At 52.3% G+C, this 17,024-nt stretch overlaps 1 protein-coding gene across 1 annotated transcript in view; it reads left to right on the forward strand.

Annotated features, from left to right (window-relative positions):
- Positions 1-2,275: 2,275 nt before the first annotated feature.
- Positions 2,276-17,024, forward strand: part of CHAT (choline O-acetyltransferase) — a 49,539-nt gene continuing 34,790 nt past the window's right edge. Inside the window, exons 1-6 of the mRNA XM_047761117.1 lie at positions 2,276-2,383; positions 5,271-5,462; positions 6,150-6,268; positions 8,376-8,429; positions 10,684-10,864; positions 12,726-12,903. Coding sequence (XP_047617073.1) covers positions 2,318-2,383; positions 5,271-5,462; positions 6,150-6,268; positions 8,376-8,429; positions 10,684-10,864; positions 12,726-12,903 — 790 coding nt within the window. The 5' untranslated portion in view covers positions 2,276-2,317. The remainder of the gene's footprint in view (positions 2,384-5,270; positions 5,463-6,149; positions 6,269-8,375; positions 8,430-10,683; positions 10,865-12,725; positions 12,904-17,024) is intronic.

Below are 17,024 nucleotides of genomic sequence, written 5' to 3' on the forward strand. Positions count from 1 at the left end.
GAGGGAGCAGTCCCTACCCCCGCACTGCTGATGCGCCCCCCGAATCCCTTCCGGCTCACATTCTAGCCCCTAGTTCTGCTTGGTGCGGTGCAGCGGCGGCCGAGGCAGCAGAGCCCAGGAGAGCAGGTGAGAAGGGCTGGCTGGCGGAGCACAGGGCGGGGAGCAGCTCTTAGGAGCAGAGAGCCGCGGTCCGTCCGGGGACAGCGCGGGGCCGAGAAGCTCCAGAACCCGCGGAATCCTCCCAGTCCTGAAGGGCAGAGGCCGTCGGGGGGCACCGCCAGGAGAGTGGGATTCTGTGGCTCCGTTTTTCTACCCAGGGTCTGGACACGGGGAGACTGGGAGCAAGCTGGACAATGAGAAGTTAAGGAGAAAGGGCTTGGACAGGCTTGACTGTCAGGGCTTCAGGGCTTTACGGCTCCACGTGGATGTCCACACTTCTCATGGACCCCCGACTGCTAAACGCCAGGGTCTGCACTTCCTGTGCGTGGTCAGAGGGTCTGCAGGTCTCATGCTGACAGGCTGAGGTAATTGGCTGGAATCCGCCTCTCTCAGACTCTGGTGGAGGCAGGGGGTGGGCTGTCAGCGTGGTCGCAGTGAGTCCCTGGAGCATGCCAACAGCCAATCGCCCCACGGCTAAGCTGGGTTTGGGCCTCTGGGGCAGAGCAGAGACCCCCTCCAGGCATCCTTCAGAAACTAGGCTGGCAGAAGCATGGACTGGAGGGCACCAAACTGACACAGAAAGACACAAACACATATACACCCTTTAGGTGCCAGCCTGAGAGCCAAAGAGAAAGAACACCTGGCAGGCAGGGATCAGGCCCTTCCCTTTGGTACACACAAAACCATCCTACTCCAATCTTGTGTCTCTCTCTGAGACATGAGGTCTCTGAGGCTTGACTGGTATCTTCCCGCTGTGGCTGGGAGCCAGAGCAAGAGGACACATTAGCCACACTGTCTGTCAGGTCTTTACCAACTTGACCGTGGCCTCGTCACCCCCTCAAAACTCCACTGTGCTGGGATTGACTCTCACCGGGATGCTGCTGCTGCTGCTGCTTTTGCTTTGCAGTGAGTAGCCCCCCACCCCCACCCCTCTGCCGCACTCCAGGGCCAATGAGGACTCCACATTCTTTGCCCAGTGCTGCCAGGCAACCCTGGGCTCCTCTACCCCTGGGCTAGGATTATCCATCTTTCTGGATGCTCTGTCTTTGGGTCAGCTGTGCTTTGCACCCAGCTTCCACTCTCTCACTTTGCCTGTGCGGGGGTGGGGGTAAGGTGGGGGTAAGGTGGTGAAGTGGAATGGAGTAAGCTGTAGCTTTAGGCTCTTAGGAAAGAATGGGGGTAAATGAGCAGAAACTATGGGTAGGTGTTTATGCCTATGCAGGTGATCTCTGGGAAGAGGTTGGGCCCCACTAGCTTTAAAACTGGCTTTTGGCCCTTTTGGCCTGGCTCACTTCTACCGTACCTTGAAAATTAATCCACCTCTCTCCAGGCCTATTCAAGGGGGCCTAAGGGCCTGAGCAGCTCAGCTTCCCTGTACCACCTCTTTCAGTATTCCCATGCCACCTATACTGGGAGCCTGCAGACCAAAGACTACCTACTTCACAGCCCATCCAACAGGGTCCTCCCTGTTTTGGCCACAGGCCAGTTTCCCATCAGCCTAGAGTGCCTCCTGGAGCCCAGCACCTTGGAGGACATTGTATTCATTCATGCACACATGCATTCCTTATACTTAGCTACCCAACACTGATTTTACCCCATGCCAGAGAAGGGCTGGGGACCAGAGGTAAAGCACTGAACAGGGCCGGTATAGTCTTGCCCTGAAGAAGCGCACAATCTGGTGGGAAAAAGAGATTTTAATCTGCAAAGCACATATCTATCAGTGCCAGACAGGAACAATGCAAGTGCTCAGCCAATGACCTCGTGGATTTGGAGTGAGCAAGCCCAGCCCTGCTCCCTCCCATACTGCTCTGGTGGTGGTTGTTGGGGCTGGGGGGGGGGGGGGGTGGTCAGCTGAGCCTGGATGACGCAGTCTTGTGGAACAAGGGCCAGATGAAGGCTCACTTCAGGCCCCACCCTCTCCTAATGGAAGCTCAAAGAGGACACTGTGGTCAGGGGAACTGGTCTGGAAGTCAGAAGATTGGAGCCAAGCTCCTGAATACTCCTGCCCAGCTTTGGCCTCCTCATAGGGCAGGGACAGGGTGCCAGGCGGTGGAAGGTGAAGGGTCCATGGCAGGTCTAGGTGGCTGTCATGTTGATGCCTCTCTGCTTCTTGGTCCTCAGGTCTGCATCTCTGCTTCCCCAATCAGGAGTCATCAAGATGCCCATCCTGGAAAAAACTCCCCCTAAGATGGCAGCAAAAAGTCCCAGCAGTGAGGAGGAGCCTGTGAGTGATGTTTGGAGCTCTCTCTCTCATCCCTGCTCTCCCTACTCACAAGCCTTTGCTTCCAGAACACTCCTGAGTGAGATCGGCCCCCAACGCTTGCCTGACCCCCAGTCCTGCGCTCTCCTGTGCATGAAGTCCACACTGCAGAGCTGCCCCAAGTTTGTTGAGGAGCCCAGGAGGGCCTGGAGGGTCTGGGAGTAGCTTCAGGGGATACTGAGAGAATGCTGACAGCTCACACTTCTAAGCCCCAAAGTCAGGGCAAGCCCCTGACCTGGGCTGGGTACTCTCTTTTCTCTCAGGGCCTCCACTCTCCTTCCAATGGCTTTGAGCCTAATAGAGTTGCCTTAGGATGAGGCTGGATTCCAGAATCTAAGCCTTGTCCCATCCTAGTCCCAGCCTTTAAAGCACCATCTTCTCTGCTGGTTTGGGACAATGCTGACCCTCCTTGAACAGGAATCCTTCCTCCCACCCCAACTCACCTTCCAATGTAGATAGAGCAACAGATCTGATCTTCAGGTTGTTGCACATGTTGGTCCCTCTTTTTGACACCTCTTTACTCCAACCCCTGATCAGAACTCTGATCAGGGAGATCAAGGGCATCTCCCCTTGAAGTTGCTCACCACATTGTCCAACAAACACTTCTGTTGTTGCCTCTGATCTGTCCCTCCTTTTGGACTGTGGCCACCTTGAGAGCAGGCCCTGTCTCTCCATTGTCCCTGGGCTCAGCCCAGGGTGTGGCTCACATGAACTGCCCAGAAATGTTTATTTATCTGAGACCCCAGGGCCCAAAGACCCTGATTTGTAGAAGTCCCTGCCCCTGTACCCAGGCAAAGCCAGAAGTCCATAAGTCTGGGAAGAGCCCTAAGGGGCTAAGACATTTGAGCAGAGATTTACTTCCTGCCTCTCTCTTTCTTACCCTTCGCTGATTCTCTGGGACGCAGGCTGAGTCAGAGTCCCGAAGAAGGGTAGCCTGTTTCTAGCAGGGGCTCCAGCCAGACCTGCCGGCACTCTTAGCCAGGCCACCAGCTGGACTGAGCTTTTTGTAGGTGTTTGCCTCCCACTCATCCATCACAAGGACCCCCAGACCTCAAGAGAAGGAAAAAGGAACCAGAGTGGTTAGGTGGGGAGGCTGGTCCTGGCTCTCTAAGAGTGGGCTGGGCAAACTGGACTGCTGCCCAGACCCGTCCTTGAGTGCTCCTCAGGGCAGAGACAGCCCATCCACCACACTGCCATCTGCCTTCCTCCGCCTAGGTCAGTGAACTGTAGATAGGCTCAGACAGGCGGAGCCCATTCACTCATCAGCGCATGCGCTCCGGCACACGCGCGCTCTGCGTACTCGCACTCGGGGGTCCCTTCCGCCCAGGGCGTCTGAGGGTGATGGGGTCGGCCCAGTTCCTGCAGCAGCAGCCGCAGCAGCAGCAGCAGCAGGAGCAAAACACAGGTAAGCCTTCAAGGGACCCCTTCACTCCGCAGCCTGGCCGAGGTGGAAATTCACTGTCTCCACCAGCCCACAGAGGAGAAACCCCTGAAAGAAGGCAGCTCACTATCCGCCAACTTTGCGAAGTTTAAGCAATAACATGAAAAGCAGCGATTTCTGATTGTGACCAGCTAAGTGAGGAAAAGGAAAAGGAGGGATGGAAATGGAAAAGAAAGCAAGGGAGAGAACGGCCAGAGGAAAGAGTAGAAGCGCGGTGGGAGGACCAGACTTCAGGTCCGGCCTCTGCCTTCGAAAGGCTGGATGACCTTGGATACTAGTCTCTCCTCTCTCTGGCCCTCAGCTTCCTCATCTGAAAATAGGACAAAAATCCCTGCGCAGGCAAAGCCGTAATTGTTGAACACACACAGGAGAAGCCAGAGTGACCAAGCTGATTAACGGAGAAACCCAAATCAGGAGGACATTGGTGGGGAGTTCTGCTCAGACTCTTGAGACACTCTGGGGGCCCTCAGGTATTATGGGTTTTCTATTAGGAATCCCCCCAGAGGGATAAAGATAGTAACATCACAACATTTTATGATGTGTCTACTTGGGGCTAATAGTTTCCCTTATTTAATTCTCTCTGTGCCCCTCTAAGGTAGGAATTGTTATTTATGTTTTACGGATGAGGAAGCCAAAGCTTGGAGGGATTAAGAAAGGAAGGATTTCCATTGCAATCCCCACCCCCACTCCCTCCCCATACCTATGTGGAACTAAATGCCCTTACCTGGGTTTCATAACTGAGAGCGATTTTAACAAGGAGTCTAGGGCATGAGTCACCTTTCTAGGAAATACCATGCAGAATTCTGGCCCTTAGGACAAGCAGCGAACTATACCTCTCACCCTCTTTCACCTGTCCAAACCTCACCCTTTGGATTCAGTCACACCCTTTGGGTTCAGAGATCAATTGGGTTGTGGAGCCCCAGTTGGGAAAAGTTCCTAAATTAAGAATGGCCAGCAGTCAATATGAGTGACAGGACTATTTCATCTTAGACTCATTCTTTATGCTTTATAAGCACATCTACGGTCTCTTTGATGCTGTGAGAGGTATAAATTACTACCCCCATTTTACAGGGGAGGAAACTGAGGCACAGAGATAGTGGTTATTTGTTCAGGATCTCACAGATGGTCCACAGGAGGGTCAGGCCATGAACCCAGGTCTGTCTGGTGTCAGTATCAAGGTCTTTTCCTCTGCACTGTGTCCTCTCCCAGAGGCAGGCCTGGGGTGTGGGAGAAAGCAAATAGGAGCTACCTAAGTCCATAATTCTGCTGAACTGAGCCCTAGAAACAGATGAGTCCCAGGATAGGGAACAAGGATGGGGCAGATAGAGACAGACACAGGGGATCAATCTGGTGACAGGCACAGACCACACATAAGGGCAAGCATGAAACCCTGTGAACCTTCTCTTCCAGGGGCTGCCCAAACTCCCTGTGCCCCCATTGCAGCAGACCCTGGCCACCTACCTGCGGTGCATGCAGCACCTGGTACCTGAGGAGCAATTTAGGAGGAGCCAGGCCATTGTGCAGCGGTTTGGGGCCCCTGGTGGCCTTGGCGAGACCCTGCAGCAGAAGCTCCTGGAACGGCAGGAGCAGACAGCTAACTGGGTAAGAACTGCTGAGAGGGGCAGACAAGGACTCCATGGGGCGGGGTACAGCAGGCAAATATGGAGACAGAAGGATCTGGATGAGGGGCAGGTTGGTGAACAAAGATGGAGCAAATGGACAGTAAGGCATGGGGAAGAGCCAGAGGGATAGCAGAGAGCAAGAGTGAAGGACAGACAAGTTTGGGGTGGGGGATAGGGTTGGGAACAGAGAGGGAACAGATGGGAATAGAGATGGGATGACAGAGAGACAGGGTGCAGGGATGGAGGACAGGTGGGGATAAGGATGGGGGACGGAGGGGGCAGATAGGGGGCAGTAATAGGGGGCAGATGAGTAGCAGGGATGGGGGCAGCAGAGGATGGCGATGAGGTCAGGGAAGCAGAGAGGGGTGAAAAACAGGGGCAGGCAGGTGATGTGGGTGAAGTATCAAACAACCAGGAGGAACACTGGGGTGGGAAAAAGGAGATAGTATGGGCCAGAGCTGAAGCACAGGCATGGTGGACCAGGGAAGACAGAGGCCCAAGCACATAACTGAGGCTTGGTGAAATGAATGAATGGAAAAAGTGCATGATCCAGTGAAGAGTCCCCATTTTCCTTTGAGGTCATTAGGATGGGACTGGTGCACTCCACAGGCAAGGCGTGTGTGCAACCATCACAGGTAATGGCGCCCTTCCCCACCTTCCCTGGCAGGTGTCTGAGTACTGGCTGAACGACATGTATCTCAATAACCGTCTGGCCCTGCCTGTCAACTCCAGCCCAGCTGTGATTTTTGCCCGGCAGCACTTCCAAGACACCAATGACCAGCTAAGGTGAGGCCACCAGGCTCCGGGCTCACAGCTCGGGAGTCTGCCTGGAGGAGGGGGCCTGGCTTCAGCACCAGGAAGGAAAGGCCAGAACTTGTGCCGTCCTGAACTTTCTGAGGCCAAATGACCCTGAGACAGTGGCCCGTCCAGGCCATGGGGTCAGAAAGGAGGTCAGAAAGGTGAGGGGCACATGCGTAACAAATGCAGGATCTGCCTTTGAATGTATATATTTGGGGTGGGCCCCACTGGAAGCCATGGTCCCCTAGGTGTCCCTGTGGCAGTCTGGACCCAGTTGAGGCCCTGGGAGGAAGCCTATACCCTCTGATCCCACCAGTACTTGAGGCTGGGGCTTGTTCCTGGGACACGCTGCCCCAGGCTATCTCAGAGGGCTGGGCCTCTACTGTCCTGCAGCTCCCAGCTCTAACCAGAGACTCCGAGGGGGTGGAAATGGTTCTTTCCCACCAGCCGCCGCCACCAGAGTCTCTGCCATCTGCTGCAATTTCAGAGCTCACTGAGCTGCTGGAATGGTCTCAGGAACCACTGATGACTATGGAGGGGCCCTTTTTGCAGCAGGGGTTGTGGGGCAAGGGGTGGGGTTCTCCCTGCTGGAGTCTCTCAGAGACAAACTCAGGTCTCTGGCCTCAAGACCAAAGGTGGCACAGCGTGGGCAGAGTTCAGAAGGAGTTAAAAAACAGGAGGCACGGCTCCCCTCAGCCTCGGGGCAGGGCTCAACCCTGCCTGCCTCCTTCCTCACCAAAACCAGCCCAACTAACCTGCAGGCCGGGGGCAGCCTTCCCCCTCCGCTGCAGCCTGGCCTTTCCTGGGCAGAAGGAAGTGGGCAGACAGATGAATGACTCCTGGAAACAGTTCTCAAAATTACATAGAAGGGGGGGTGCTTCTCTCCTGATGCAATTAAGCCAGCCAGGTTCATCATCCTTGGGCGATTAAGATGATGCAGTCCCGTGGCATAGTTCTCTGATGCCACCCCCTCCAGCCCTCAGCACCCGCTTTCCTTTTCATTAACAATAACAGGACCAAATTACTGACTTTTCCCAGGAGACTGGATTTCCCCAAACCACGGGGGTCTTGGTCCAGTCCAGCCCCAGCACGCACAGGCTTTCCCCTGGAAGAACTCCACCACCCCTGACTGTCCAGCCCTCTCCTGCCTATTCTGTGGCCTCTCCTGGCTTCCTCTCCATCCTCCTCCTCATTCACCTTCCAGTTTCCTCTCCTGCTCACAGTTCTCTCCTTAGGACCTTTTTTTTTCTAAATTTTTATTATAGGAGTTCCCATCATGGCACAGTGGAAACGAATCCAACTGGGAACCATGAGGTTGTGGGTTCGATCCCTGGCCTCGCCCAGTGGGTTAAGGATCTGGCATTGCTGTGAGTTGTGGCGTAGGTAGCAGACATGGCTCGGATCTGGTGTTGCCATGGCTGTGGCATGGACTGGCAGCAACAGCTCCAATTAGACCCCTAGCCTGGGAAACTGCATATGCCATGGGTGTGGCCCTAAAAAGACAAAAAAGGCAAAAAAAATTTTTATTATAGATGATTTACAGTGTTCTGTCCATTTCTGCTGTACAGCAAAGTAACCCAATCATACACACATATACATTCTTTTTCTGACATTATCTTCTATCATGTTCTGTTACAAGAGATTGGATATAGTTGCCTGTGCTGTACAGTAGGCTCTCACTGCTTATTCATTCTCAATGTAATGGTTTGCATCTACCTACCCCAAGCTCCCCTCCCCCTTGGCAACCACGAGAGTCTGCTCTCCACATTCTGTGCATAGGTTCATCTGTGATCAGGACCATTTTTAATCTAAGGTTTGTGAAGGATTGAGGGCATGGGGGTGGGGGTGGGGCAGCAGGAATCCGATCTGATTAGGGCACCACCAAGCCAGGCATCTGGTGGGTTGTCCATGAATTTGGGAGAGACAGAGGGAGGAGGGAGGAGGGAAGGGAACAGGGGGGTAGAGAGAACAGAAGAAAGAAGGGATGCAGGAAGAAGGAAGGGAAGGAAGGAGGGAGCTGAAGGATGGAGGAAGGGAGGGAGCCTAGGTCAGGAAGAGGAGAAACTAAGGCGTCTTGTCTCATGTCTCTCTGCAGGTTTGCAGCCAACCTTATCTCTGGTGTGCTCAGCTACAAGGCCCTGCTGGACAGGTAGGAGTGAGCCCAGCCTGGGAAGGGCAGTGCTCTGTTCTGGCACAATCTGTTGATTCATCAGTCTCCCTGCCACATCAGACAAAGAGCTCCCAGAGGGCAGGGACCTTGTCTGTCTCAGTGTTCCTGGCTGCGCCCATCACAGAGCAAATAACCTCACGCTCATGTGCTGTGCGCACGCACGCACACACACACACACACACACTTCCCTAGCATCAGAATGACCTTTCCCCCATCTGGCCCACCATTAACAACTACGTTTCCCGGGGTAAACACATTCCCTCCTTGATCTCTTTAAAATGCTCCCCTCCCTCCATACCTCATATATATACACATGCTATAGATCACTGTCAGGAATCTAGAGAGCACATCAAAAGTAGGGAAGGAAAAGTCCTTGGAGCCAAGTGATGGTGAGTTCAGCCTTGCTACTTGTTGCTTGAAGGGAACAGTCTCCCCTTTCTGAGCCTGTTTCCTCAACCTCATCAAGCTTGAGAGCTAACTCAGTGGACACAGGGTGTCCTGATAGCTAGAGAGCTGCATAAGCAGAGTGGGTATCACTGATCTTAGGAGGAAAATCCCTCTTTTTTTTTTTTTTTTGTCTTTTTAGGGCCGCACCCACGGCATATGGAGGTTCTCAGGCTAGGGGTCCAATCAGAGCTGCAGCTGCCGGCCTACACCAGAGCCACAGCAACACAGGATCTGAGCCCTGTCTGTGACTTATACCACAGCTCACAGCAATGCCAGATCCTTAACCCACTGAGTGAGGCCAGGGAGCGAACCCTCAACCTCGTGGATCCTAGTCGGGTTTGTTAATGGCTGAGCCATGAAGGGAACTCCAGAAGGCCCCGCTTCTGGCCAAGCACCAGGTGCCTGGGAGCAGCAGGAGAGTAAGAAGGTGTGAGGGACCCAGGGACCCCAGAAGCAGGTAATATAAGAGCATCCAGTGCTAGACAGAGAGAAGGGCCCTAAGCAGTGTCCACTGCACAGACAGGAAGCTGAGGCTCAGAGAGGTTAAGGGGGTTGTGCTTGTGGTCATACAGCCCAGAGGTAGCAGAGCAAGGAAGGCACAGGAGCTAACATCACTCACTTTTTAAGTTGGTCCAGTTTAGTCTTACCTAGCCTTAGAGTGGAAGTTCAGACCTGCAGCTCCTTCAGGGTAGGGTGATTCCTCTGGAGAGGAGGGGGCAGAGTGACTCAGGGCTTGGACCCTGGGGTCAGAATTCTGACACCCACAACACAGGATTTTTTTTTTTTTTTGTCTTTTTAGGGCCACACCCATGACATATGGAAGTTCCCAGACCAGAAGTCAAATTGGAGCCGTAGCTGCTGGCCTACACCACGGTAATGCCAGATCAGATCCATGTCTGCGACCTATACCACAGCTCATGGCAACACTGATCCTTAACCCCCTGAGCAAGGCCAGGGATAGAACCTGCATCCTCATGCATACTAGTCAGGTTCATTACTGCTGAGCCCTGTCTGTCTCATCCCCCTGTCTCACCACCTGCTTGTTCTCTTTGACCCACCTACATACCCCAGACCTGCTCCCCACTAGAATGGGAAACTAAGGTCTTGTCTGCAGCTATATCACCAGATCCCAGTATGGTGCCTGGCCCAGGAGAATGCTCAGTAACATTTGGTGGCTGAAAGAGTGGCAGGAGGGAAGGAAGGAAGGGAGGAAAGGAGAGAGGGAGGGAGGGAGAAAGAGAAGGGGAGGGTAGGAAGGAAGGAGGAAAAAGAGACAGAGAAAGAGAAGAAAAGGAAGAGGAGGAAGGGGGAAGGAAAGGCAAGAGAGGAGGAGGAAGTGGGGGAAGGAAGGAGGAAGGAGGGATGGACATGAGACATGCTGAGACCACAGGAGAAAGAAAACTTTTGGTCTTGAACTCAGAAGAGGCTTGTAGAAGAGTTGATGAAGGAGTAGCTCTTGAAAGAGTGGAGGGAGTTTTCTAAACACTTGAGTTGAGTGCAGGGGATTGGGGGGGAAGCCTTGGCGAGCATACAACACTATAAGCAAAGGCTCAGGGGGCTGAAGTGGCCAGATCCATAGCGCATGTGACTGGGTGGAGAAGACTAAGGGAGGCTGGAGAGCACTGGAGGGTCTCCAGGGGCCATGGAAATGGGGCACTCCGCCCCTTTAGAAAGTAGGGGGTTGAGCTCTTTGGCAGCCAACCTAATGCAGTTCTGGCGTCCATGCCCTGTTTTGCTTCATCAAATTATGGTAGAACCAACTCTAATTCCCTGCCTCCCCCTCCAGCCACTCCATCCCCATCGACTGTGCCAAGGGCCAGCTGTCAGGACAGCCTCTCTGTATGAAGCAATACTATGGGCTTTTCTCCTCTTACCGGCTCCCTGGCCACACCCAGGACACCCTGGTAGCCCAGAAGAACAGTGTCATGCCCGAGCCAGAGCACGTCATCGTGGCCTGCTGCAACCAGGTAAGCGGCCCCTGCTGCTGCAACCGCTCAGGCCTGGGGAGGACACACATGTGCTCTTCCATTCCTGCTTCCCCAGGGATGCTCAGCCCCTTCCCAGGGTCACACGCAGAGCTGGGGCAGGGTGGCCCCAAGGTGGGGGGGGGGTCCTCTGGATTCCTTGTTAGTTTCATTTCTCTCCACTGGTTGGATTTTAAGAAGGAGGAGAGTCTTCAGTTGAGAATGTCTTCCATGGGCTCCCATTTCAGCCCTGACCAGCCAGGTCAGGCGCAAAGAACCGCCTGGATGGACTGAGGGTCGTTAATGAGACCCATCATATTCTCAGCCCTTCCACTTGCAGACACCCAGGCCATCGCCTTCCTGGAGACCACACACAGACAGACATGTCGTGACTGTCACAATTTCCATGTCCAGACCGTGGACTTGGCCCCTAATCACATTCATCCCGTCTGATCCTATGACGACCCTGCAAAGGGGGCCTTGGACCCTCCACTAGACAGATGAGGAAACGAGACTTAGGTTAAGTGGCTTGTCTGAGTGTGAGAAGGATTCCTAAGTCTGCCACTGTCTCTAGCCCATGCTCCATCCCCTGAAGCTCAGGTCCTAAGACCGGGTTCCAGGGAGCAAACGAGAGTCTTTGAGGGCCTAGGGCACAGGCTGAGCGTGAGGACTCCCGACCCTGTACTCGTGCTCACCAGGCAGTATATTCTAAATATCGAGGCTCCACGAAAATATTCCATCTGACTAAAAGCTGGGTTCTCTTTTATTAAACCCAAGTTTGATACCTACCACAGGGACCACCCTGGTATTTGTTCTACAGTGCTTCCTTCTTGGGCTCCTCTGACATTTTCAGTTCAAGTCAGGAGCCCTAAGTCTGCCGTCTGAGAGCCCCTATTCCCAGGTTCGAAGCCCACCTTGTGCCTGGCTGGCTACAAAAACAAGAACCTTTCTCCCTCTTAATTCAAAAGTCAAACTCAGCATTTCCCAGCCTCCCACATGCCATAGTATCTGTGCCTTCCAGACATGTTCTCAGGACTCCTGTACCTGCTCAGGGCATGGGACCAGATACTCAGGGCAGCCAGCTGAGAAGGGATCCTGCCTGGGGCTAGGAATAAAACCCTTAACAAGGCCCAAGGCTCTAGCTTCAGAGCTACTGAATGACAACTCACAGGCCTCACACACAAGGCACATGTTTGTGCCCACATCTGCATAGAGCATTTTGTGTGTTCTTTTTCCATTTTAATCTTCCTCTGAATGTTACTTGCTGACTTGCTTTTTTTCTCCACTCACCAGCATGTTTGGGATCTGTCCCTGGTTCATTGCTTTTAACTGCTGGACAAATACACCACATTTTCCTTAGCCAGTCCCCTGCTGGAGAAGCTGGGCTCCCTCCACCATTTTGCTGTTGCCCACAAGGCTGGTTTGCACATTCCTTTATATGTTTTCCAGGACACAAGAATGTAGGTTTTTCTAAGCCTTGGGCTAAAGTGTGTATTAGTAAGAGCAATTGCTGAATCACAGAGTATGCACATTTTCGATTTTGATTGACACTGCTCTCCAACAGCACTTGTACCAATTTCTACTCAATTCCCCACAAACATAATGGTTCGATGTCAACCAGGAACTGCAGAAACGAGCTTTCCTTGGCTAAGTTTAATCTGGCCTTTGATTTGGGGCAGCTTGGAGTCCAGTACATTTGACTACATCGGGCCAGTCCCCACATTGTGACTCTCCCAAACCATCACCTATGCTGGGGACCATGGGCCTGAGCATCCCCCATCCTGCTCCCATGTGAAGGCTCAGGGAAGGCCTGATGTCTTGGCCAGCTGCCCTGAGTGACGTGTTTGACCTGTTTCCCCCACAGTTCTTTGTCTTGGATGTTGTCATTAATTTCCGCCGTCTCAGTGAGGGGGATCTGTTCACTCAGTTGAGAAAGATAGTCAGAATGGCTTCCAACGAGGATGAACGCTTGCCTCCAATCGGCCTGCTGACGTCAGACGGGAGGAGCGAGTGGGCTGAGGCCAGGACGGTCCTCGTGAAAGGTTAGCAGCAGTGCCCAGCGCGAATCCACGCTCATCTCATCCTCCTCATGCCCATCGGCCTCCCTTTCTCCGGGGGCAGGCACCATGCCTCATCCCCATTTGCCACAGCCCAGGGCACTCAGGCCTCCCTCCAGCCCCAGTTGGCCTCGGTGACTTGAAACTGAAGATGACTTTTATACCCTCGTGTTTCACCTGACGATATTCTAGCATTCTGGGTGAGGCTGGCTAGCACTGGAATCGGAGTTATGTCCTGGAATATTGAGAGAGGGAGAGTTTTGAGCTGGAGGAAGACCAGCTACAGTGAAGCTTATGTATTTTACTGGTTGGCAGGGATGGTACTCGTTTAGGGGTCCGAGTCACTGGGAGAGCTGTCAGATGGAGACTTGGAATGGAACCCACCTCTGGGAGGGTGACTGGCTGCCTCCTTCGTGTGATGTTTTTGGTCCTAGAACTCTTCATCTTCAAGCTGACCTTCTCCTTCTGCCTGCTGCTCTTATGAACGTTTCTGAGCATTCCCATAAGAAAGCCAGCAGAGGCCTTAAAAGTTTCAAATCATCCTTCTGGAAACACTTTTCAGATCCAAAGTAAGCCCTATTCTCAGGGACTGGATTGAGAGTCTTCCTTTCTTGCCTGCATTAGAGAGTCCTGCATGAGAGGTGAGACTTCTGTAAGCCTCCCTCTGCCGCTCAGGTTTTCGTGCAGCCATGAGTCCATTCAGACTCCCCGAGTGTCTATAAGCCGGCGACTTGGGCTAGGCCTGGGGAGTGTAAGAGACAGAGAGAATGAAGCCGCTGGCCCTGAGCAGGTCCCTGGATAGGAATTGAAGAGGAGAGTGTATACAGGGGAGCAGATCCAAGTATCTAGGAACGCAGTGTCGACCATGTAAGGCAGTAGAGCCAGCAGGTGCCAAATAACGGCCCCAGGACTTCGGATTCAGGGGGGAGCCCTTCCAACTGGGAAGCTTTCAGAAGGCTTTATAGGAAGAGGTGGGAAGTGAGCAAAGCTCTCTGATGGGAGTAAGAGGGGCCAGAGGGAGGGACAGCATCCAGGCAGGAGGACCCACTATGGGCAAGGCCATGTCTGCCTGCCCAGCTCCATGAAGAGAGCAGTCTGGCTGGCAAAGATGGCCACGCCAGACGTGCTGGGAGGATGAGGGGGTGGGGTCGTCAGGGAACAGACCCTTCTCTTTCCCTGGAAAGTTCTTCCCCAGGGCTGGTTAGCTCCTTGTATGATCCAGAGCTCTGCTCAAGTGTCCCACCCTAGACCTTCCTCGAACACTCCGCACCTATTGCCACCTCTCCCACACGCACTCTGTCCCCTTGTCCCGTTTTCTCACCTTGACTGCATTTCTCACTCCCTGAAGTCAGCTTTTCATTTGTTTGATTCATGCCAATTACTGGCCTCCCTTCACCAGGCTACAAGGTCCAGGAGGATAGGAGCCTTATCTGGTTTAATTTCTGAATATGCTGTGCCAAACACAGTCAGGCCCCCATTATATTTGTTACATAAAACAATGAAGAGCCACTAAGGATACTGGGCTCCAGACTTAGTTCCCACTTCCCAATTAATTTTGCTTTCATTTAGTTATTGAGTACCTTCAAATGCTTGGTTCTCACGGATTTAGGATGCATGGGCCACGGGAAGGTGAAAGAGCCGACTCCATTCTCCCCAACCTCACTGCCAAGTGGGGGAATTAATAACTTATCACTCCAAAGTAAGTTAATTCCCTCAGGAGACCATGGTGTAATCAGATCCCACTCTTCTCCCCCTCTAGGGACAGAGACAGTCCTCAAAAGAATTGCCTCTGTTTCCCACTTTATTAGCAGGCCAGGCCCAAGCCGTCTCCCTGCAGGATTGACCAGGATTGCCCTCGGGTCTAAGTGCTTGGGCTGTGCTAATCGGAATTAATTTGTTAATGACACTTGATCTGGCTTTCTGAATGGAAGTGCTGTTTCTGAGGGAAGCACGGCAGAAAGGAGGAGACACACACACACACACACACACACACATGCCTTCCCTTTAGAAATCTAATTAATCCAGTTCTCACTGTCTGTCATCTGCACAGCAGGAAGCCCATCCTTCACAGAGTCCCCTCCTCCCAGGAGGGCCCCTTCCCACCAAAGGGAAACAGGGAAATCACTTAGGAAATGATTTCAGTGTGAGAGTGAAAGATTAAGGCAGCTTGGGCTAGAGATGGGAGTGAAGATGGAAAGACACGGGAAGGGTCTAGATATATTTCAAAGTAGAAGTGACAGCAAAAGGAATGAGAAAGATTCCTAGGTTTTTGATTTGAGCCACTGAGTAGATGGTGGCACCATTCACCGAGATGAGAACCAGGTTGGAGAAGTGGCCACAGAACGGAGACAGATGTTACGGCTGAGATGCCTTGAGTCATCTAAGTGGAGACATCAAGTTAGATCTATGCGTCTGGGGCTCAAGGGAGAGGTCAGTACAGAGATATAAATTTGAATGCCATCAGCACAGAAGTGATGTTTAAAGTCATGGACCTGCATGAGATCATCTAGAAACAGAAGAAGGGGGCCTCAGAGGTCAGGTAGAGAAAGATGCAAAGGGAATTAAGAAAGAGTAGCCTGTGACGTCAAAAGAAGACCAGGAAATGAATCACAAAGATCCAAGAGGGAAGGAGAGAGCTGCCAACCCCGTGAGATGCTGCTGAGAGCTTGTAGAAGAACAGGACAAAGAGGAGATTCTGGGCTTGGCAACCCTAACTCATCCCTGACCTTCACCAAAGTCAGACTGGAGTGGTGGGAACAGTGAATGGTTATATGCAGATGGGAGCAATTCAACAGCAGGAAGGAAGTGTTGATGAGACGGTCACTGAATGGCAGTCAGTAAAGGTGGATGCTCTTTTCAGACATTTTGGTACTAGAAGCAGCAGGACAGTGTGAGTGGTTTGAAGAGGATGGGAGTCAAAGGAAATGTATTTAGTAGAAGAGGCAAAGGCATGGATGTAATCTAGTTAAGTGAAATTGTTAATGAGAAGTGAGGAGACAAATAGAGGGATGGGATTCTTGCAAAGGCAAAAGGAGATGGAACCCAGAGAGGCAGGTGCTTTTGGTTGGTACAGGGGAAACAGAACCTGGGTCTGAGGTCCCCTGGTTCGTAACTGTGGTGGCAGGAATATGAGGAGGTTCCCAACCGGTGGCTTCTGGCCTCAGATCAGCAGAGCCATGGCCATGTGCCAACAGATGCTGGGATGGGATGCTGGAGACAGAAGAGCATGTATGAAATAGCCTCTTGGAAAGTGGGAAAGACAAGCTACTCAGGAAACTTGCTAAGATTCATGGACTATGTTGGGCCCATATTTGAAGGCTTGGGGGTCATGCATTTTAGAAGAAACTAAGTAGCCTTTTAAAAAAATAATGATTTTTCTTTTTTTCCACTATAGCTGGTTACAGTGTTTTTCCACTATAGCTGGTTTACTGTCAATTTTCTACTGTACAGCATGGTGACCCAGTCACACATACATATATACATTCTTTTTCTCACATTATCATGCTCCATCATAAGTGACTAGATATAGTTTCCAGTGCTATATCGCAGGATAATTAGCCTTATTTTGCAGTTCCTCCCCTACCCCCCACCACAGTGTTCAGGTTCTGAGGCTCAGGCAAGGAGAAAGTGGGTTGCTGGGTTCAGACAAGATTGCAGAGCATAATGGAAGGAAAGAGGTGTGGCAAGGGAATGGTTATGATGTTGGAGTCTGATCTGAGTTAGGAGGTGTGTGATTCTGCTCAGGCTGCCATAACATGTACTACAGACTGGAGGTGCTTAAACAACAGCCTCTCAAGTTCTGGAGGCTAGAAGTCCAAGACCAAGGTGTCCACAGAGTTGGTTTCTTCTGGCACCTCTCTCCTTGGCTCGTAGATGTTGGATTAGGGCCCACCCTAATGACCTCATTTTAATTAATTACCTCTGTAAAGACCCCATCTCTGCTGTACAGTGGGAAAATGAAATGAAATTAAATTAAATTAAAAGACCCCATCTCCAAATACAGCCCCATGCTGAGGTACAGGGGATTAGGGCTTCAATTTAGGAATTTTAGGGAGACACAGTTCAGCCCATAACAGGAGGGAAGTGAAAGACAGCGGTGGGTGATG

The sequence above is a fragment of the Phacochoerus africanus genome, chromosome 15 (assembly GCF_016906955.1).
Source record: "Phacochoerus africanus isolate WHEZ1 chromosome 15, ROS_Pafr_v1, whole genome shotgun sequence".
NCBI classification, from domain to species: Eukaryota; Metazoa; Chordata; class Mammalia; order Artiodactyla; family Suidae; genus Phacochoerus; species Phacochoerus africanus.